Consider the following 22,058-nt stretch of genomic DNA (forward strand, 5'->3'; position numbering starts at 1 on the left):
ACAGAGTCAAGTTTGGCAAACAGTTTACTAACAACTGTTTGTCGAGTTGAATGGTGATGAAAACCCAAGATAGAAAGCGAGCAGAGTACCCTGCAGGTCCCTGGGCTGCGCCACTGTCACCAGCCCAGACTCTGATTAGTCACACATGGAATGAACACTTCCTTTTCTTTCCCTGTAATATCCTCAGGAATTCAGATGGGAGATACATCATCACACGGCTCCTTTGAGCACTAAAAGGATATCAAAACACTCCCCACAAGGAACGCCCGAGCAAAGGATTCTTCAGATCATGGGAATGAGGGAAAATATCAAATACACTGTAATAAACAGAGCAGGTATTTTTACATTTACTCTTGGCAGGATAGCGAGTTCTATAGACTCAGTTTTAGGAATAACTTTCCCACTTTCACCTTTTTATGGTTATGACAAGTGGTGATATCATTAACGTGGTAAAGTCATCAAACAATGTCTTCACCAAGCTGATTCCGGCGGATGGAGAGACAGAGCTGTAACCGCTCCCCGCCCCCGACCCGTCACGCGCTGCAGAACAGGAGGAAGCCCGTGAACGTGGTGTCGTCGTCCTCATCCGCAAACAAGCCGTTGAACCTCTCCCCTCCCGTCACCTGCAGCCACACCTCGTCCCCGAGCTTCAGCTGCAGGACGATGCCACCCGACGCCTGGTCCTCGGAGCTCATGTAACCGTCCTTGGTGTGCAGGACTTTAACCCCGTTTTTGACCAAAGACACCTGGACGTTCCTGGAGAAAACGGTGACGTGGTAGGTGAAGTAATAGACGCCGGCGACGTGGCAGGTGAATTTCCCCGTGGCCACGTCGTAGTGGCCAAACTTGTTGTACAGGATCCTGTCGAACTTGACGGGCGCGTCTGACGGAGGGAACTTGCTCAGCACCGTGAGCCCCACGGTGAAGGCGCTTTTGGGCAAGACTGGCGTCTCCCCAGTTTTCCCTTTTTCTCCTCGATCCCCTTTCCAGCCTCTCATTCCCCGGGCTCCAGGCTCACCCTGGGGCCCCAAGGGGCTGGCATCTCCCCTGGGACCCGGCTTTCCAGTGGGGCCCACGGGGCCAGGTAAACCAGTTGGGCCCGAAGGTCCAGTGCTGCCCTTTGGCCCTTCTGGACCAACGGAACCCATGTCGCCCTTCTCCCCCTTCTGCCCTTGGGCGCCGGTCTCTCCTCTGAGGCCTTTCTCTCCCATGGGGCCCACAAGTCCCTGTGGCCCGTGTTTCCCTGGGGGGCCTCTTGAGCCCTGATCACCTTTCACGCCCTTTGCTTCAACGTTTCCATCGGCTCCTAGGTAGGAGGAGAAACAACGGAGGAAGAGACGATTTGTGAAACTTTGTGAAAACACCTTTGGTTTTTCTATTATTGAGCAAGCGAATGAGATAAGGCAGTGCACAGGTTCAGCATATGCTCAGGGTTTGAAAGTTAATTTACTCCTAAACTGTGCAGATACACACGTGTGCACAAAACACCCTTTGACGCTGTCTACTATATCAGCGTCGGGGCTCACGTTAGAAATGACAGTTATTTGGGACTTCCCTGGCGGCCCAGTGGTTAAGAGTCTGCGATTCCAATGCAGGGGGCGCGGGTTCGATCCCTGGTGGGGAACTAAGATCCCACATGCCGAGCGGCCAAAAACAAAAGAAAGAAATGACAGCTCTCTGCCCGTCCCTGAGGGGACACATCTTTGGAAGAGGGAAGAAGGCAAACAGCAGATTCACCGGGGCTGCTTTGGTAGCTGACACGCAGCCCTGATGACGTGACGCCCGCCGAGAAGACCCTCACTGGAGTCAGGTCGTCCTGGGTGGGCGCTCACTGCTCGCCGCGTCTGCCAGCCTGTGTGCCCCGCCAGGCGCCAGGCGCTGTCGTGATTCTGCCTTCCCCCCTCCCCGGCGCCTCCCGCTTCTCACGCCCTGACTGGACAGCCGTGGTCCGAGCCCCGGCTCTGGAGACGCCAGGATCCAGCCCAGTCTCCACCGCTTATGCACAAGCTGATTCCCCAGCTACACCTGGTTCCTCACCTGTACGGCTGGGATAATAAAGTGCCTCCTTTATAGGCTGTTGTATTGAGTGAGTCAACACATGGAAGGCACTTAGAATGACCCAGTGGGGCGAGAACACTCTTCGTGTTGCCGTGGTAACCATCCTCCCTCCCCCTCGGCGACAGCTGCAGCCTCCCTGCCTCCAGGGCCCGGCTCAAGTGCCACCTTCCGCTGCAGTGCCACCCGGGGCGCTGAGTCAGAATCCAGCGTCCCTCCTCAGGGCCCAGCGCTAAATCAGGCTTCAGCAAACCATGGAGCGCGGGCCACGTCCAGCCTCCGCCTGTTTTTGACAGCCCGCAAGCTAAGAACAGTTGACACTTTTAAATGGTCACAAATCATGTTCCGAGATTTGTGACAATTATGTAAAATTCAGGTTTCACTGGAACGCAGCCCCACTTACTAAGGCATCCTCTACGCAGCTTTTCCCTATGACGGCAGAGCTGAGTAGTCGTGACTGAGACCCTGTGGCCCGCAAAGCTGAAAATATTTACTATCTGGCCCTTTATGGAAAGTTTGCCCATCTCTGCAGTGAACCCTGAGCTCCTGGAGAGAAGAACCGTGTGGCCTTTATCACTGGAGCATCCTTGGAGCCTCGTAAGGGACTTGTCCTTGGTTAAGCACTTAATAATTCCCATCCTATCATTGACGGCTCCGGCTGCGGGCACAGCAGGACGGAAAGCCATCTCTGACCTGGTTCTCCTTTCTCTCCGGTCATCCCGTCCTTCCCTGGGCCACCAGGATGTCCTGGTTCGCCTGATGGAAAATGAGAAAATAGGCAGAAGTTAAAATTCTAGCTCCAGTTTCCCTCGATGTGGGTCCCAGTCAGCGATGGAGGGTCCCGAGGAGCCCCAGCCTGACCCGCACACCCCACCCCTCACAGACCTGCGGGGGGAGGGCAGGCAGGGGCAAGCAGCAAGGGTGCTGAGTGTGCCAAGACGCGGGTTGTGAAGTGGATTGGTGGGCTTCCCAAGCAGCCGGCTCGGGTGATGATCACGATTGCATGTTTCTCACGTGACAAGGACTTGGGGGGGGTGGCTTTGTCATTTGTGCTCCTTTTCCATCACTCTGTGGGGAGTGGAGTGGAAGTACCAGCCTCCTATGAAAGCGCAGATGACCATGGCTGCACCACACTACTTGGGATGGGAGAGGGGGTTCCAGAAGGATCTCTCTAGCGCCTCACAGTGGTGGTCAAGGTGCCGTGGAGACCCACTGGGACATCAGGCCATGAGGTTCTGCTGCGCCCAGGAGTCCTGATGCTCAGAACAGGCTGCCCCGAGCACCAGCATCCTATGTCATGTCCACGCGTGTATGTTTGTAAGCTGTGTACGGGTAATGTTCTAAAAACATGTTCATTATAAAACATACACACGGGACTTCCCTGGTGGTACAGTGGTTAAGAATCTGCCTGCCAATGCAGGGGACACGGGTTCAATCCCTGGTCCAGCAAGATCCCAAATGTCACGGAGTAAGCCCGTGTGCCACAACTACTGAGCCTGCACTCTAGAGCCCGCGAGCCACAACTGCTGAGCCCGCGTGCCACAACTACGGAAGCCCAGGCGCCTCGAGCCCGTGCTCCGCAACAAGAGAAACCACCGCAATGAGAAGCCCACGCGCCGCAACGAAGAGTAGCCCCCGCTCGCCACAACAAGAGAAAGCCCGCGCGCAGCAACAAAGACCCAACGCAGCCAAAAAATAAATAAATTAAAGAAAAAAAATAAAACATACACACAAATACATTTGAAAACGGTAAGACAAAGATTAAGTTAATTTTTAGTGTGAGAAATGTGACATAATATCCTAAGAAACATGTGTGTTGTATATAATCTAAATAAACTATATATGTAGCGTGCAAGTCTTAAGGATGTATGTGAAACCTGAAAGAACGGGGACCATGGAGGAAGAAGGAGAGAGAATGAGTAGCGGAGAGGTAGAGAAATTTGGTGTTGGATACAGGAGCATGTGTCTTCCTTCACTCTCTATCTATCTTCTTCTGTGTGTATAAAATATTTTATAACGAGCGTTTTAAATTAAACCTCCCAAATTTGCAGAGAGACCACCCCAGCGCACACATGCGCCCTTGAGCCGGAGAGAGAGGATGAGCGCCAGACGGGGGCCTGTGACCTGGCCCCACCCGCGCGCTTGGCCTGCAGAAATGTTGCCTCGGCTCTGGAGCAAAGGGGACTCAGACGTTTGTAGAGAAAGCGAGGCTGTGAGCCCGCAGTCTGAGTCACGGAGACGGATGCGACACTTCCACCGAGAAGAGTGGAAAGGAGAAGCCTCTGCGCAGCGCCGGTTCCCTGGGCGGCGGGCGCCTCCGCCGAGCCGGATGAGAAAACTGCGGCCGCGGAGAGCACGTGCCCCAGCCCCGGGGGTGCAGGCAGCGAGTGCATCGTCCACTCCGAGGGATGATACAGGAGGCCCACAGAGAGCCGCCCAGGAGAAAGGCCAGCATCGGGCCGTCACGCTCGGAGGGCCGCGGAGCCAGGTTCTGACAGCATCATCTGAGCGATGCCTTCCTGCGCCTCTTCTCCCGGCCCAGCCCGCTGGTGGGTCCGAGGCGGCCCTCGCAGTGAGGAGGGGCGTGGGAGTGACGGGGGCGGGGGGGAGGGATCTCGAAGACACAGGGTATCCTGTGCGCATGTGCGGGCACACGCACACACGTGTACGCACATGTACACATACATGTACACACGTGGTCCCAGCGAGAGGATAAGGGATGGATTTCAATAAGATGGAAGGTTTGCCATTCACTTGGACAGGGCCTTTCACTCCCCAGAAATGAGACGGGCCTAATGCCCCAAAGCGGCGTGGACTTACTGGAGGTGTTATCCGGTAGGAGAGCCCAGCGCCGAGCGCAGGGCGGGGCTTGGTGAGAAGGGACACTGCCCCTGGTGACCCTCTGCCCCATCCAGCCCACGCAGTAAACGCTAGACCACAAACGCCCTGAGCAGGGAAACGCCTACAAACACCTGGAATGTCACACATCTGTACAGCAGACTTCCCAGACTGAGTAATTCTTGTTTCTCCAAATCTTAAAGGCTTTTTCAAAATCCATATTCTAACAGCATTTGCTGGCAAAGCATTAATTTCAGTCCATCCTGAAATTGCTTTCTGTGTATTATGCCGTTTTAATATTGCCAGAGGAATATCTAATTCCCTGGTATGATTAAGAAATATCAAAAGAGGCTTCTAAATGTTTATCATTAAGTTTGGTGAAGCTTTCATACGACGTACTGAGAAAAATGACAGCGGCTTGTGTTCACGCTTCTCACGAGTCCTGAAATGCCTTACTTAATTGGTGTGCGTCTTCCTATGAGTCTGTGATACCCTTGGGACATCCACAGTCAGGACAAGGGCATCTCAATGAATGTAAACGTAAATTCACCTGCCCACAGTTATAATAATTTCCAGGTTGGGGGGTCAGACGTCTTGACAGATCTGACTGACGTTCATCATTATTTTTTCCTTCTAATGCACATTTGAAGAATTCACATTAAGAACAGAAATGGCAGCTCTGCCCTTCTCAGGATTCTTTACTGCTTGCATTATCAAGTTCACCTTCAACCATCAGGTTTTTTTGCGGGAGTATTTTCAGCACCCATCTCTTTGTGATAGTTCAACAGCATAATCTGAGAACCCCCTGGTCCAGGCACACTTAGTGCAAAACATCCCAACACGCTGAAGGTCAGTGAACGCGGGAGGGTCCCGGCCAGCCTGCTCACACTGTGGGCTGCCACTCTTCCCATGGGACATGGTCCACGCCTCAAATGACACGTGTGTATCTGCAAACCGACCAAGTGAGGCCATTCACATGGATTCATATAGCCAACGTTTTAAAAGCTCAATTTTTTCTTCACCTAAATTTATCTTTTAAGATGTCACTAGAAGTTTCGATGTTTTCTTCCTGCACCCAGATGGGTCCTCTGCTTACATCTTAGGTGTATGGCCCTATGGTCAGACCAGGGCTCAAGAACCCCATTCAGAAATCAAGCCTACAGGTTTTTGTCATGGAAACCACTCACACATCCTGGCTTTTGGGACTGTCCCTCCCAGAGGCTGGATCCTGTCCCCAAGTCCCCAAACCATGGGGCAGGTCCTGGGACACAGCACAGATACCCGAGGAGCGGCTGTGTGGCTCCAGGACCCTTCCTGTTCTCTGGCGTTCTGCACCGCCGGCCTCACGGCAAGGCCTGCACCGTGCTGCATGCTCTCTGCCAGAGACCTAGCCGTCGGATGTCTCTCCAGGACCCGGTGCCAAAGATCCCTCATACCTGTCGCCTGAGGCAGAAAGATCTATGACATCACAAGCTCCTGAAAACGGCCCTGTAGTATCGGAGATGGTGGCCAGCAGAGAGGCAGCCCTACTCAACGGGAAAGCCCACGAGGACAGGGGTCCTCATGGCTCGTGCTGCCCTGTACCCCACCACCCAGCCTGGATGTGGCCGGAGCAGGCTCTCCATCAGTGTCTTCTGGGCAATGGATGGATGGATCGATGGATGGATGGATGGAGAGGGGTGAGCACACAGGCGATGAATGAATGAATGAGGTGAAAGGAAGGGGGATGAGCGGAGGGCAGCTGCAGGCACAGGTGGTGGGTACCTGCGTCCCCCTTGTCGCCCTTTGCTCCATCTCGTCCATCTCTCCCGGGCAATCCATTGTGACCCGGGTTCCTGGGGACGCCAGGGTGGCCCTGCCTGCAGGTGTCCTGTGAGTTCCCCATCCCTGCGCAGACTCCGGAGACGAACAGGAGCCACCAGATCCTCATGGCTCAGATGACAGAGCTGAACGGAAAGAGGGAAACAGACTGAAGGGAGAAACTCTCGTCGCCGGGGCCACGGACAAAGCCTCTGCTCCTTGCGGCGGTCAAGCTTGGACAGCGCGGTCAGGGCGGGTCAGGGTGGCAGCTGGGAGCAGACTGGCCGCTCACAGTCGAAGGACACTGTCCTTGGAAGGACACGTGTGACTGGGGAGACTCCAGTGGTGGGCGATCCAGGAGAGAGCCACGTTCCAAGCCAGGAAACCCCCGCTGACTGTTTCGCTTTGGGCAAAGAAACTCCAGCTGACCGTTTCCCTTTGGGCAAACGCCTTTTTGCAGCCAGAGAAGAGATTAATGCTTCCCTCACAGGGCTGCTGTAAAAACCAAATGTGAGCACGTTGTGCGTGAAAGCACATTTTGAACAGTAAAGCAAACATGGAATCAGCATTTGCTCCAGCAATCCCACTTCTGGGTATACACGCAAAAGAACTGAGGGCAGGGACTCCCGCAGATATTTCTACACCCACGTTCACAGCAGTAATGCTGTCCACAATCGCTAAAAGATGGAAACAAACCCACGTGTCCATTGATGCATGAGTGGATAAACAAAATGTGGTCCATCCACATGATGGATGTGATTCAGCCTCAAAAAGGAGGGAAATCCTGACACAGGCTACAACCTGGATGAACCTTAAAGACACTGTGCTCGGTGAACTAGGCCAGTCACAAGTGGACAAACGCTGTGTGATTCCACTTACGTGAGGTGCTGAGAACAGTCAAATTCAGAGACAGAGAGTAGAAAAGTTGGTTCCAGAACCACTGCAATAAGGTGAAGATCAGAAACAAATTGAGTCACACAAATTTCTTGGTTTCCAGGGCATATAAAAGTTATGTTTATACTATACTGTAGTCTATTAAGTGTGCATAGCCTTATGTTGAAAAACAATTTACATACCTTAATTTTAAAAATACTTTATTGCTGAAAAATGCTAACCATCGTCTGAGCCTTCAGCGAGTGGCAGTAGTAACATCAAAGATCACAGATCATCAGAACAAATGTAATGGTGATGAAAAAGTTTGAAATATTGCGAGAATTACCCAAATGGAACACAGAGAGACGAAGTGAGCAAATGCTCAATGTAGGGTTGCCACAAATGTTTAGTTCGTGACAAAATGCACTGTCTGTGAAGCGCAATAAAGCAACGTGTGCCTATATGCATAGTAACAAAAACTAGAAGCAAATATATCCAGATGCACATGGTTGCTTTGGAATGGTGAGGTTATGGGAGCTTTTCTTTTTTAAAAATGCTTTTTTACAGTGTCTGTAAAACTATTTCTACATATACATTTTTAAAACCCAGCTAGACTGTCATCCAAAGGATCACATCGCCATCGTATGGAAGCCTCTATGTGTCTTAGGGTGCAGTTTGATGCAAATAAAAGTATTTTGGGACGGAAAGGCAGATGTTTCCCTTTAAAATCACAAACTTACGCCATTTCAGGAAATTGACTTGAGTTTTCTTAGAGCCAAATTCCATAAATAATCTACACCTTCCTCTTCTGTTTAACTCAGAAGTGACTGATCGTAGTCAAATCTAAATTGCACAGACCAACCTCTGTAGGGGGTTTATATTTTTCCCTTTTAATTTTTTCAAAATGTGTTACAATTATTCCAGTAATAAAAAAGATCAGGAGCTCATATAGGTGTCAAATTGGGATAAACTCCATTTTGCTCGCCAGCCAGAGGAGAGCTGAGATAAAAGCAAACATCCATCCTTCTGTGATTCTTTCCCTGGTTCTGCACACTTGACACGGGCGGAGATGTATCACCCTAGGCCCGGCAGGTAGACAAACTTCAACAAAGGATCATGAATAAAAGGAACGCGCTTTGCTCCCAAAGAAGCAGTGAGATAAGCTGTGGCACCATCTCTAAAGAAAAAAATTTTTAGAAGAAGGACGTGACGGTTTGCACAAGGAATAGAGTAGAAATTACATTCGTGTGTTATTTTTCAAAATAAAAAGTTACATTTGCGTTTCTCACAAAGCCTCTGGCTGGCTCCTCGGTGTCAGTGTTTAATTCCTACTTCTGGTGTTTCTCCAGAACGCACTGGAGCTGGGACCCCGTCTGTCTCCCACCTTGCCCTCCCCCGCTTCCACCCTCCCTCTTGTCTTCTCTGGAGCACTGCCCCCCCCGCCCCACCCCTTCTCCACGCAGCACCTAGACTAGCATCACTTATAGGTAACAGCTTGCTGAAGACAGCAACTGCATCTTCCTACTTTCTTATCTTCAGCACTCACAGTCAAATATTTGTTGAGTGGTTGAAGGAATGAATGACAAAGAATAACTAAATGAATAAATGAATAAATATTATCCTGGTTCCAACCACATGCAAATCATCACCAGGGAGGTGGCTGGATGTTGAATCCAGTCCTTGTCAGTGCTCTTGGTAGAGGTCGCTAGTCTCTCCAACGCCCCTGCTCACCATCATCAATGGTAACAGAAATGTTAGTTGGCACGTGGCTGCCCGCAATAGACTCATTTCCCAGCCACCCTCACAGCCCAGGTATCACCGTGAGACTAGATTTTGGCCGGTGGGAAGTGGGTAAAAGTGACACGTGCACCTTATGGACCAGGACCTTCACGGGAAGGGGGTGAGCCCTTCCTCACGAACTGGAGGGCAACACTTCGGGGACAGAGAGATCCTGGTCTCTGATGACAGCACAGACCAGGCCTGCCCTCCCAGCCCATCTTTGACGTGAGAGAGAAATACACGTGCTGCTAAATTGCCCAAGCCCGTTATCTAGGTTCCCTCCTGGAGCTAAGCCTAAGTTTTGATGGATGCAAGGCTTCAGCTGTCAAAGGTGTGGGTGCTCATCCAAAGTGAGGCGGGTTCGACATCTCTAGTCACTCAGCCCAACAAAGTTGCTGAGGACCCACTGGGTCAAAAACCCTTCAGGTGATACATTAAAAATCCCACAGCAGGCCCTGCCTTAGACAGAGCAATACAGTCGGTGTGAACGCAAAGAGAATGGACACAGTCCTTCTGTTGAATGTCAAGTCGGGGGGAAGGAGGGACCCTGGGAAGCCCCTGTGATCCCACAAACCTGACATACGGAAATGGTTAGGGGCAGAGGGATACAGACCGCAAACGGCTGTGGAGTTGCTGTTTGTTAGACCCAAATAAAATAGGTTCTTACTTCTTATTTCTGGGTTGTTTCTCCTATGCTTGATCTACATTCTCCTTCACTACTGAATTTCTTTCTGAAACGTTACTCAGGGCCCCTCCTGATTAATTTTCTCCGAGGACATGTTGTCCCTAATTCACGGCCGAGATTAAAGGTTTCTACTATTCAAGATTCTTACTTGCCCAAATATGAAGATTTAATAAAGACCTGCCAGAACTCAGCTGAGCAATCTTTACTGGGTCTCCAAACCTCTAGCCTTTAAAGGTTGCAAAAAATGCAAGGGATGAATGAACCCAGCATCCCTCCCGGACGTGACAGTCCAAGAACCTAAATCTCCAAATTGCCTTCATTGAATACATTTTATTCCACTTTCTCTATACTTTGTACATATGTATTTCTTCTTCAACATATGTTGAAGGCCGTGTTTTAAACTACACTGTGTAAGTTAGTATTGCCATGAATATAAAAAGGTACACGTTAACATTTGTGCAAAATAATCCATGGGCTTCTCTAGAAAGCTCTCTACAAAGGTCTGCTAATTCTCATGATTTACTCTATGGTTTCAGCCCTCCTCGCAGCCAGTTTGCAGAGTTCTAGTAGAACTTCAGAATCTGCTTCTGTCTCCTGTTTAGCCTCTTAAGAATGTATTTCGGAACTGGCTTAACCCCTTTACTACCCAAAGCCCTGTAGACAGCTACCTACTTAAGCAGGATTATCACACACCAGTAATACAAGAGCCGCTTTAGGACTCTGATGCCTTAAATTGAATTTAAAGAAATTGTTTCCTAAGGCTCTTACCTGAACCCCAGGGCTGCAGGTGGCACCCAGGTGCTATGCAAACAAGGAATCAGGAGCAAACTAAATAAAATCACACCTTCCTGCCACGCAATTCCCTAGTGGATAGATCTGCAAAACAGCAGGAAGGGGAGGGAACAAGTAAGCACAAGGTGTCTTGGAAGAACTTCAAAAGTTGAGGCAACACTTGAGCCAGGGGCATCTTCCAGCAACACCACTTAGTTCGGCCAATTTAGCTCCTTCTTTCGGTCCTTTTTATTTTTCGATTTATTTTATTATAATTATTATTTTTTAAACAACTTTATTGGAGTATAATTGCATTACAATGGTGTGTTAGTTTCTGCTGTATAACAAAGTGAATCAGCTATACATATACATACATCCCCATATCTCCTCCCTCTTGCGTCTCCCTCCCACCCTCCCTATCCCACCCCTCTAGGTGGTCAAAAAGCACCGAGCTGATCTCCCTGTGCTATGCAGCTGCTTCCCACTAGCTATCTATTTTACATTTGGTAGTGTATGTATGTCCATGCCACTCTCTCACTTTGTCCCAGCTTACCCTTCCCCCTCCCCATGTCCTCAAGTCCATTCTCTACGTCTGCGTCTTTATTTCTGTCCTGCCCCTAGGTTCATCAGAACCTTTTCTTTTTAAGATTCCATATATATGCGTTAGCATACGGCATTTGTTTTTCCCTTTCCGACTTACTTCACTCTGTATGACAGACTCTAGGTAGCGAGAGAAGGTGCGGCAGCTTCCAGGTGGGTCTGGAGGGAGAAGTCCCCATGGCAGGCCCTTCCCCTTAGAGTGACGTTTGTGCCTTTGCTTCCTCTCCGCGATCAATCACGAGCTAATAGGACCAAACTGAAGACGATGCTGTCAGGCCTTGACCGGATCCCGGACCCTTAGAACTGACATCACTTAACTAGATCTCTCTAACTCTGTGTAGTTCCTTTTAGTGTAGGCATTCGTGTGCCTAAGAGTTTAATGCCTGTTCTCTTCTCACACACACACACGCACACACACACACACACGGCACTAAGAAAAACATGGTGAAACTATTTTTTCAATCCCATGTGATCACTGATTCTTATCTTTTCCCACCAGTGTCTATTAACATTGATTTCTGACTTAAAAATAGCATCGAGAGAACAAATGCACCCAATGCTGTTTCTCACAGAACCAACTCTGAGAGCCAAGCTGGAATGCAGAGGCCCCAGGGAGAGTGGGGTGCAGGGCGAGTCCCCCCTGAACAGAGGTAAACCCCCTACCCTCACTGTGCCTCAGTTTCCTTCTCTGTATGCCAGGCAAAACAGTACCACCGTCACAGGGCAGTGGCGGGGTTTAATTACGTCACAGGTTAAGGACCTGGCCTCTTGACCCCTAACTCCGCCCGGACACCTGGGTCCTTTCTCAGGGGCAGGCGTGTGGGCAGCATTCGGCCCTGCGGACAGTCTCTTCCCTCTGCCCTCCTGTCCCCTTCCCCACCCCGGGCCCATTCCCCCTTCTCTGCCTCGCTCAGGGCTGAGGCTGGGGCCCCAGGTGCATCTTCACCCCCAGCTGCCTGCTCTCTGCTCAGCCCTCCCCCATCTGCACCCCACCCCGTGCTTCCACCGGGTGGTCCAGACAGTCTCAGACCCACCCTCCACGCCATCCCTTCCTGTATCCGATTATGGCAGCAGCGCCCAACACCCAGGGCAGAAGCGGGCAGCCACCCAGGTGATGACGGGGACCTGCATCCCCGCCGAGCATCCTGACAGCAGCCACCCAGGTGATGACGGGGACCTGCATCCTCGCCGAGCATCCTGACAGCAGCCACCCAGGTGATGACGGGGACCTGCATCCTCGCCGAGCATCCTGACAGCAGCCACCCAGGTGATGACGGGGACCTGCATCATCGCCGAGCATCCTGACAGCGACCTTCTCTCCTTTCTCATTGTCTCTTTGCTGGATTCTGTCTCGCCAGTCATCCCCCTGCCTCTGGTTTTAAGTCCGCCCCTTCTCTGCCGCTGCAGCAGCTCTCCTCGCCTAGACTCCGCCCAGTGCAACCCAGCGCCCCGGCCCGCAGCCCTGAGATGGACCTTCCACCACTGGTGTCTCAACTCCCATCGCACTTGGATCCCAGCAGCTCACCCAGGGCTGCTCGGGGCTCCCCCTCGGGGGTCTGCGTGGGCCCTGCCTCCTGCCCCAACCCCCCAGGAAAGGCCCCCATCCCTGAAGCCCTTCTAGAACTCAAATGCTTACAATGCATGCTGCGTTCCAGTGATGCCCTACGTGCTTGTCGCCCTGGAGCACACGCCCCATGGGAGGAGAGGATTGCCCGGTTCACCGTCTGTCTGGTGCCCGGTGGGAGGGCGGCTCCCGTGCTGGGCCGTCTCCCCAGAACCCCTCCGAGAACGGCCCTACCCCCAGCCCTCTCCTCCCTCCACGGGGTGCCCTCCTGGGCTGCGGGCACTGCCCTCCGAGGGGGTGTTAGGTTCCAGTGCTTCCACAGCCCCGGCCCCCAAGCAAAGCCCCTTCAGTCCAGCCCAAGGAGGGGAGCAAGGCCGAACGAGGAAACAAACCGAGCAGGGGCGCTGGGCGACCTCTGTGGCAACGCTTTCCTGATGACGTCACAGCAACAATGGGCTACTTGCTTAACTTTGCTGAGCCGTTAATTAGGGAAGGAAATTCTTATCCAGCCCACTCACCAAGGCTAAGTGAGCCGGGCCACCTGCGGATCTGGAACCCCTGGGAGCCAGAGCTGTGCTTCTCACTCCAGCTTTGGCTTTGCCCGTCTCATTCCGGTATTTGGTGGCTTCTTTCAAGTCGAGTGGCCCCTCTCTGTTCCCCTCAGAGCCTTCCTTCTCCCGCACTCACCCCAGCAGTTTTCATCAGTTCATTCATGGATGATTTTTTGCTGAAAAGAAATCTGTCAGTGTCCAGGCAGGGAAGGAGCTGCAAATTCCAGAAACCCTCCTAGCACTCACTCTCCATTTAAAATATGTTACACACACACACACACACACACACTCACACACACACACACACACACACTCCAATGCATTACTAGAGCCAGTTTGGCAAATTAACTTTAATATACAGATACAAAACAACAAATATAGATTCACAGCATTTACAAGAAATCATTCAAATAACATTGTAAATATATATTTTTTTTTTTTACAAAAACTTCAGAGAAAATACATATCAAGTTACAGCGATCTTGTACAACACAATTCAGCTGTCAACAGCCACTTCGTCTGGAAGCTGTCACTTGACCTATACAGATAACATCACCTTGATGCTGGTGAGTTAGAATTGAAGGAACAGGTCACCAAAAGCCTCGCGAAGTAGGTAAGTCAAACACCGTGGATGCTAATATTTACAAAAAGAGACCAACTGTTAAATTGCAGAATCAGTTACAGTATTTTCTAAATTCAAGTGTCAGATACCTAATAAACAACTAAAGACAGTAATGTTAAGTTTGTGGTTACTAAATTTGCATCCGTTATTTATGCTCCTGGGTTTGGTTTTTTTTCAAGATCACACAGTTTCTACTTATTATTTTCAGAGTCCTTTGGACTCCACCTTCCTTGCATCCATCCTGAGAAGAGCAGCGTCAGCCAGGTGAAATTTTAACAGGGAGAACAACTTGCGGGCCAAGCTTGTTACGGGGACAGCTGCTTTGGGGCAGTTTGGCCTTCTCGATGTGTGTCCGGCATCCCTGGCCTGTGAGCCACATTTATCCACGCTCGTTGGCACTGAACTGTGAGGGACACGTCTGTTTCTCCTCTCCTCAACAAAATATTACACCGCAATTTCTTCCCTAACTCAGGTGGCCGGGTTTTTTCTATTCTGGCTTGGTAACTAAGTTGATCTGCACTGAGGAGAATCAGCGGTCTGGGCCTGTAGAGATTCCCAACTGATAAAATGCTGGCGCATGGCTTTTACAAAAGATTTCTATTGTGAAACAGGTTTTGAATTAAATGCACTTTTGCTCTGTGTCTAGACAACAGCAATGTAGGATTGAGGGGATTTTCTGAACAGGAATGGAGCTCAGTCTTTGTATTATGAATAAAAAGGCACGACGATATTCAGAAGGAACGTGGAGATGGGGGTGAAATGTTTTCAACTACAAAATCAGGTCTACGGCAGGGGGGTGGGAAGAGATCAGATGTACCGAGAGCAAGAGACACAGAAGGTGTCCCAGGAAAGCCCTGGCAAATCCCTGCCACTCTTCTTCCAGTTTGCAGGCCAAAGACAAAGAATGCCATTTCTCCAGGACTTCACAGGTATTCTGTTGTACGATTGCTTACAATCTACTGCAAGGCTGTTATACATGTTAGGCATCATCAAAAACCGAGAAGGCTGCTTTGGACCTCAGGCCATTTCAAAGGTCTTTCAACAGAGTTGGCAAACTCTGAAACATGATAGAGTAAATGAAATTCATCAAAATGTTATGCCATCTTTTTTGGGGGGGGGGCGGGGGGGCGGTCCACCGATATCACGCAGTGTAGTGTTAAAAAGAGAAAAAGACAGACAGAGAAAGCGAGATTCCCAGTGAAATTCATACACAACCTGTACAGGGGGCTTTTCGTTTTTTCTCTTTTTCTCTCCAAGTGGAACATGTGAGAAATCAAGAAGGAAGTTCGGCAAATGTAAAAACAGAACACCGAGCCATCTATTCTGTAGAGAACGCAGGCATTTGCTAATAAACCCAAGCTAGACACACAAATTTAAAGAGGACAAAGGACGTTCTATCCTTTTAAACGCACTTTAGCAGTTTTCAAATCACCTGGAAATCCAAGCAGGAGCCACCTAGGATGGACATCTGACCAAGCGACTGTCACCACGTGCCCTGGTGTCCGTGCTTCCTGTCCCTCTGTTGGGAAGCTTGAGGGGAGGAGGGGGGAGCCAGGAGTCAGGGCTCGGCCGAGAGACAGACCAGGGCTGCCGAAAGCACGTCCAGCCCTTTGTCCCTGTGCTCTGGACAACGGGGGAGATGGAGGGAGATGGGGAGATGGGGAGATGGGGGGAGATGGGGAGATGGGGGGAGATGGGGAGATGGAGGAGATGGGGGAGACAGGGGAGACGGGGGGAGATGGGGAGAGGGGGGGAGACGGGGGGAGACGGGGGGGAGATGGGGTAGATGGGGGGAGATGGGGAGATGGGGAGACGGGGGGAGACGGGGGTAGATGGGGGTAGATGGGGAGATGGGGGAGACGGGGGAGATGGGGGAGACGGGGGAGATGGGGGGAGACGGGGGCCCTCTGGGTGCTTCTGCACTGGGGGTGAGTCCTCACTGGAAATATAACATGAGCAACTGATTCTCTTTACTTCCTCAAAGTAATTCTATTTAAAAAAAAAAAAAAAAGCAACCCAACTGTTCACAACTGCCATATATACAAACAACTCTGTTTAGCACAGAGGCCCGACAATGTTTGCTGAGGCGGCCCACAAAAAGCATATTAAGCATAGTCTTCAAAATTTATCATTATATCTTGTTAGTAAAAAGGTCAGTTATATAAATGCAACGAAAACTGAGAAGCCTATTCAGAAAGGAAACACACACACACACACACACACACGAGCACGCGGACCCACGGCACCTCCCGAGAAGCTTCCTCACAGAAGCGGCTTCCGTGCCGGGACCTGGGCCCCGAGGTCCCCAGAGGCAGCACCGCCTGGGTCCCCCCCGCCCCCCGGGAACAGCTCTGGGTGTGAGGAGGAGGGGGGCACACCTGGAGTCTCAGGTGTCCCCTCTGTTAGGACCGTACAGGTGTGTTTATTCTCAAGCAGGAACTGGGTAGAAAAGAGAACTTTCGAGGTTTCAACACCAAGAAGAGATTCCCGAGTAGAAAACCACAAGACATGTAACAGGACCCCCGCCCGGTGCATGAGGTCAATGGAAAGGTGACTCTCTGGCAGAGCCTGTTTCCTCCCGGCACGTTTAAAAGCCGTTTTCATCAGAATTTACCATCTAGAAAAGGCAAGGAGGTTGCCGCTGACCGGCGTCTGCCGCGTGGCCTTCGCTAGAGAAGGCTGCTGTCTCTGAGTCTGGGTCTATTTCGTAAGGTCTCTTCCATACGGAACCGATCTTCAGAAACCTGTCGACATGCTAATCATGGCACGGCGGACACTACTGCTCGGGGCTGTGGGACAAAGTCGGCTTCAAACATGGAGGAAGCAGGACCCTTGAGCCTCTGGTTTTCAGTGGAAGAAGGTACGTGTCACTGTCACTTGACCGGCGAGGACGGAGGCAGAGGGAGGAACAGGCACGCGGACGCTCTTTTAAGGACACGTTTCAGCTGGGAGGTCTGCACGTTCACTTCGTCATCAAACTACAGGAAATGGGTTTTCCTACTGGAAGTGCACGTGCGTGAAGTTTCTCAGGTTTCTGCTCGCGGAGTGGCACGCGGGCGGGGACAAGCGTACAAAGCCAGCAGCGGGCTCCCTGCCCCGCGAAAGCAACGGCGTCTTGGGAGCGCGTGGGTCTCTGTGCACCGCGGGCCCCGGACCACGTGCGCACGAGCCTGCGGGAGAGGCCCGCCCACCATCTGGCGACTGCGTGAATGCGGAAGACGCCAGGGGACCCCAGGGCCCCGACGGGGCTGCGGTCACCGCCCGCCACCCCCTGACCCCGGCGCTCCCCTCCCCTTCAAGACCGAAGGCAAAGTGGCCCTGCCCCTCCTCCTCGGGGAGCCCCGCCCGGGGCCTGGACCGCAGCTCGTCCTCGGCCATGCTCCCGGCTCCCCGCCCAGCATCTCCAGAGCCCACCCCGGTTCCCCGGCGGTGGCCGCCTCGGTAGGCTCACGGCGGCGGGGAGCGGCCCAGGCGACACTGGAGCTGTGCGTCATGCCCCCCTCCCTCCCGAGAAGGCAGCTGGGCCTCTGCGACCGCCGGCGAGGCCAGGTCTCCTCACCGCGTCCCCAGGGGAGGTTTTCAGCACCAGATCCCCATGCCCCGTGCGGAGTAGACTCCTTGGATGGGGCCCAGGAGGGGCACGGCGCCCCCCTCCCCGGCCCCCCGCGTCACTTCTTGAAGGGGGTGAGCTTGTTGAAGGTGTGCCAGAACAGCGACGGCTTCCTCTTGGGCTCCGCCAGCGCGAACACCTGCTGCTGCGGCAGGCTGGCGGGCACGGTGACGTGGCGCTGGTGGACCGGCCGCAGGCTCTGGAGCGGGGGGGCCGAAGGGCATCCTCCGCCGTAGCCTGATGCAGGGGTGGGGAGGGCAGAGGGCCACGGACTCAGCGCCGGCGGCAGCCCCCAGGGAAAAAGCAAGCGCCGGTCCCCACGCCCCAGGCCGACCCTCCAGTCATCTCCCCCAAAGGGGCCCTGAACACTGTCCTGACACTTACACTCAGACCCTGTGTGCCGATCGGACTACCACACTGAATCCTCACTTAAAACCCTCCCAGGACGGTACCGTGACAGCCAAGTGACCGGGAAGGAAACAGACACCCAGGGCCACTGTGTAAATGTCACCGGCAGGACGTCTGCGCGGGATGAGAAGCCGTGAAGTGCTTTCTGTGAAAGCCCGGAGTTCATACTGCGCGCCACTTACGGGATGCAAGTATTTGGTGCCTCTGAGCCTCAGTTTCCCAATGTCTAAAGACGGGGTAACGGTGCCCACTGGGTTGTTACGAGAATTAAATGAGTGAATACAAGTTACGTGCTTAGAGTAGCGCCCCTGATACCTCATCGAATTAACCGAAGCTGTTTCTTTGGAGCTGGCATACAAAACCTGCCCACAGGTGGTCAGAAAGTTGTGTTAAATGAGCTACAAGACCACATGCTAACTGTGAAAGTCAGCATGAAAAGAGGAGAGAGTGGGAGTTTGGGAAGAAGAGAGGCCTCCGTCCACAATCCCTCCCTGCCCCCGACCTGCCGTAAGGCTCTCCTCCTCTTCCAGGGCGGCAGAGAGGATGACATGGGAGAACTCATGGGAAGTGCAGGACAGGCGACCCCCAGAAACATGAGTGCTCCTTCGAACTAGCTGCCTGGCCGCTGAGCCAGTGACCCTTGGAAGATATGGATGGGAACTAGTGAATCCCAGCAAACTGATATTTACCAGTCACCTGCCATCCAAAGTGGAGATGCAAGAAATACTTAAAATGAGATTTTCTGCCTTGAAGATATCTGTTAACTGTGTGTGTGTGTGTGTGTGTGTGTGTGTGTGTGTGTGTGTGTGGTGGGTGGGGTGGGGGTGGGGGCGGGAGGGAATTCTGCATTTGAGCAGAGGAAGCAGGGCTTTGCTAAATGCTGTTCTGGTAATAAATTCTTCTCAACCCATCAGTCCTGGGCTCAACTGGTCCTTGTTTTTGCATTTTCGGGTAGGAAAATACCGAATGGGATAAATTTCACATGAATAAAGTTTGCAGAAATACAACACGTAGTTTTGGAATAAGAATCCTTATTGTTTCATTTCTGTTGGGCTAGAGTATCTGTACTATGCATGTGTGGACTCTGGGGTCCGTGTCCCGGGCCTTGGTGTTTTGTAAGAGCTGCCCAGGTCATCATTCCCTCGGAATGTGCCCGCAGGGTAGAGAATCCAGGCTCTAAAGAAGCCAGAGGATCTTCTTTTGCTTTCGCTCCTTGCTTGACACAGTGAACTTTTACATCTTTTTTCTCATCTGAACTAGGACATGCCTTCAGCTGACAAGCAGTCTGGGGCTGGAGATTTCCTCCTCACATGCCCCAGACTCCTGGGCTGGTTGGCCTGTGGACGGATAATCCCTCCCTCCGCAGGGGAAGGCTCAGAGGGCAGGGCGGGAGCGTCCAGAAGCTCCTCGGCCCCAAGTCAAACACGTTCAGAACCAAATGCAGGTTTGGTTTTTAAACCGTCCACTGCTCTGAACTATCATCTTGTTTTACCCACATTTCTCTCCTTCACTTAAGAGTCGGTCATACCTAACAGCTTCGGGCATTTCTCCCCATTTTAATTCCAGTACTGACACACACACACTAAGGAGATGAAAAACCTTCTCCAAAACTTACCTTTTGACTTTCCGTGTCCTGCCTTTTGAGCATTTAACATGGCGAGTTTCTTCTGATTTTCTGAAATTTCCATTCCTGGATTTAGAAACAAATGTGATATGTACTCAAAACAAGTGAAAACATTTCAGAATAAAACCTGCACTGAACCCACATTAACCCTGAGGTCTGCTCCATAACCCGAAGCAAAGAGCCTTAATCCTTCAGGAAGTAAGTATAAGGGGTTGGAGAGAGTGGAGAAGGAGGAGGATTATCACCAGGACGACCACATCACCACTCTCCCTACCGGGACACGTGAAGAGTGACAACCCGCCTTCTAAGAGTGGGTGGGTGCCTTCAGCCTCAGTTTCCTCATCTGTGAAATGGGTCCAACAATAGGACCCACGGCACACCTGTCCCTGTCGGTCTCGTAAGCAGGTTTAGGAATATCAGGACCTGCGGTTCCCTGGTCTTTTCCCCGCCGGGGGTGAACCGGGAGAGGCGGGGGAGGGGCCGAGACCCCAGGGCTCACCCATCGCCCGGTCCTCCTGCACCCGCCTGCGCTCGTCCCTGCAGGCCTGCAGCCACCGCGCCTTGTCCTCAGGCTTCTTGGCACAGAACAGGTGGGCCTCGTCACCCGTCCTGCTGACCAGCTTGAAGGCGTTTCTGACGCCGACGGTGCGGGCACCGTCGCGGCCGTCCTCCAGGTCCACGAGTTCCACGGCGTCCATGTCCGTGCGGCCGCGGTAGTAGAGCACGTCCCTCCGCAGCAGGTCCTTCTTGCAGGCCACCAGCTGGTGGTCAAACAGGAAGAACGTCCGCTGCTGGCTCTTGCCCTGCCGGGTGACCCTGGTCAGCTCCCCGGAGTGGATCAGCTCTGAGCTGCGCTCGAGGATGTCCTGGCCCTGGAGGGAAGGGTGGACACATGTCCTGAGGTCCCCCGACGCAAGGTCTGAGGGAACCGGGCATCGGGCGGAGCTGGGGGGGGAGGCCCTGGCACGAATCCCCACGGGTGGGCCAGTTACACGAGGCCCACGCGCAGGGCAGGGCCTCAAAGGCCGGTCAGACCTCGGCCGTCAGCCTCCTTGTGCAGGAAAACTCTTCTCTCGTTTCCCTATTCCATGGGAAAATGTGATTGAGCCCCTATGTTACCTGAGGGGTCTCCCTTATCAGAAAGATCTGGTGAAAAATTCTGGATGGGTGGGATCCAATCAGGATCCGAAATGGCAGCTGGCCTGGACCGATCCCCGAGAACAAGGAGACCCCCTGTGGCGAGGGGCTCAGTGCTGCAGACTCGGGGGGCTTCTATGCAGCTCCCCAGCATAACTAGCTCAGGGTCTTGGAAACAAGAGGCCAGATGGCAAACTGCCAGCAAGAAATTGGTAAACTTCTGACAAGAAATTATCCCCTAAATGTCAGAGTCCAAGAACAGGAGGAGAAACACACTTCTGTAATACTTAGGTCGGGTCTAATCCAATGTAACTTTGTGGTATTTGGTATGACACTGGCCTTTGATTTTAAGATTTTACTCTCCTCTAGTCCCAGTTATTCACAATAGTTTTTGGAGGCAAAAGATCTCGACTCCGAAATAGCTTTTCTATTTACTTGCCTACAGCGATTCTGTGCCCTGGATTCTTGGCTCACAGGAGACTTAGACCCACGGACCCCAAGGTCCCGTCTGAACTCCCAGAGTCCACGAAGGCCTTGAAAGAAGAGTATTTCTCTCCAGTGTTCACTGCTGTCACCTGCTTTAGTTAAAAACCTAACTTCTCCATCCAAACTTTCACAATCCTTGGGGAGAGTGAGCTCTGACCAATTAATCTGCTGCAGGATGACTCTTGCTGTGTCTGAAAACCATCTGAACAATGTGGGCTTATTGTCCTCGGTGATGGCCTCAGGTGCAGTGGTCCGTGGGTCCCATTCTGCTCCCTCACCTTTCTGTGCTTCAGTTTCCCCATCTGTTAAATGGGGTAATAATAGTTCCTACTTCATAGGACTACTGAGAGGGTTAAATGAGTTCATATATTTAAACGACTCAGACCAGCGCCAGGCATGTGTGAACACAGTACAGGCACTAGCTACTGTCACTGCTGTTTTAATAAATAAAAGCGTGTGTGTGTGCGTGTGCGCACTAGGCCATCACCACAGGCTGTGTATCAAGCGCTGCGTGGCACTGTCTTAGGCGATCCTCACAACAGCCCTACGAGATAGGTAACGTTTCCCTCCCCATCATGCAGATGGACTATCAATCTCGCCCACATCATACAGGAGTCGCACGCCCACCATGACGTAGCCTGCGCTGTCACCGTTC

General features: G+C 52.1%; 2 protein-coding genes across 15 annotated transcripts in view; both read right to left on the reverse strand.

The window, feature by feature from the left end:
- Window positions 1–331: 331 nt before the first annotated feature.
- Window positions 332–13,760, reverse strand: C1QTNF9 (C1q and TNF related 9). Of its 2 annotated transcripts, XM_082365120.1 has the most exons (6): window positions 13,484–13,760; window positions 10,799–11,657; window positions 7,573–7,633; window positions 6,658–6,839; window positions 2,749–2,811; window positions 332–1,306 (listed from the first exon to the last, which is right to left on the reverse strand). In XM_082365120.1, the coding sequence occupies exons 4-6, from the start codon at window positions 6,821–6,823 to the stop codon at window positions 534–536; spliced, it is 1,002 nt and encodes a 333-aa protein (XP_082221246.1). In that variant the 5' UTR covers window positions 6,824–6,839; window positions 7,573–7,633; window positions 10,799–11,657; window positions 13,484–13,760; the 3' UTR covers window positions 332–533. The 2 variants fall into 2 exon arrangements, with proteins under 2 accessions (XP_082221246.1, XP_082221247.1); XM_082365121.1 differs by lacking the exon at window positions 7,573–7,633.
- Window positions 13,761–13,851: 91 nt separating this feature from the next.
- Window positions 13,852–22,058, reverse strand: part of SPATA13 (spermatogenesis associated 13) — a 266,445-nt gene continuing 258,238 nt past the window's right edge. For 10 of the 13 annotated variants that reach the window (XM_082365026.1, XM_082365023.1, XM_082365020.1 and 7 more), the window contains 3 exons: window positions 20,280–20,652; window positions 19,772–19,846; window positions 13,852–17,985 (listed from right to left, as the gene is read on the reverse strand). In XM_082365026.1, coding sequence (XP_082221152.1) covers window positions 17,807–17,985; window positions 19,772–19,846; window positions 20,280–20,652 — 627 coding nt within the window. In that variant the 3' untranslated portion in view covers window positions 13,852–17,806. The remainder of the gene's footprint in view (window positions 17,986–19,771; window positions 19,847–20,279; window positions 20,653–22,058) is intronic. The other 3 variants (XR_014236816.1, XM_082365028.1, XM_082365027.1) reach the window with 3 other exon arrangements.

Source organism: Balaenoptera borealis (assembly GCF_965194805.1).
Source record: "Balaenoptera borealis genome assembly, chromosome: 18".
In the NCBI taxonomy this organism is placed as follows: Eukaryota; Metazoa; Chordata; class Mammalia; order Artiodactyla; family Balaenopteridae; genus Balaenoptera; species Balaenoptera borealis.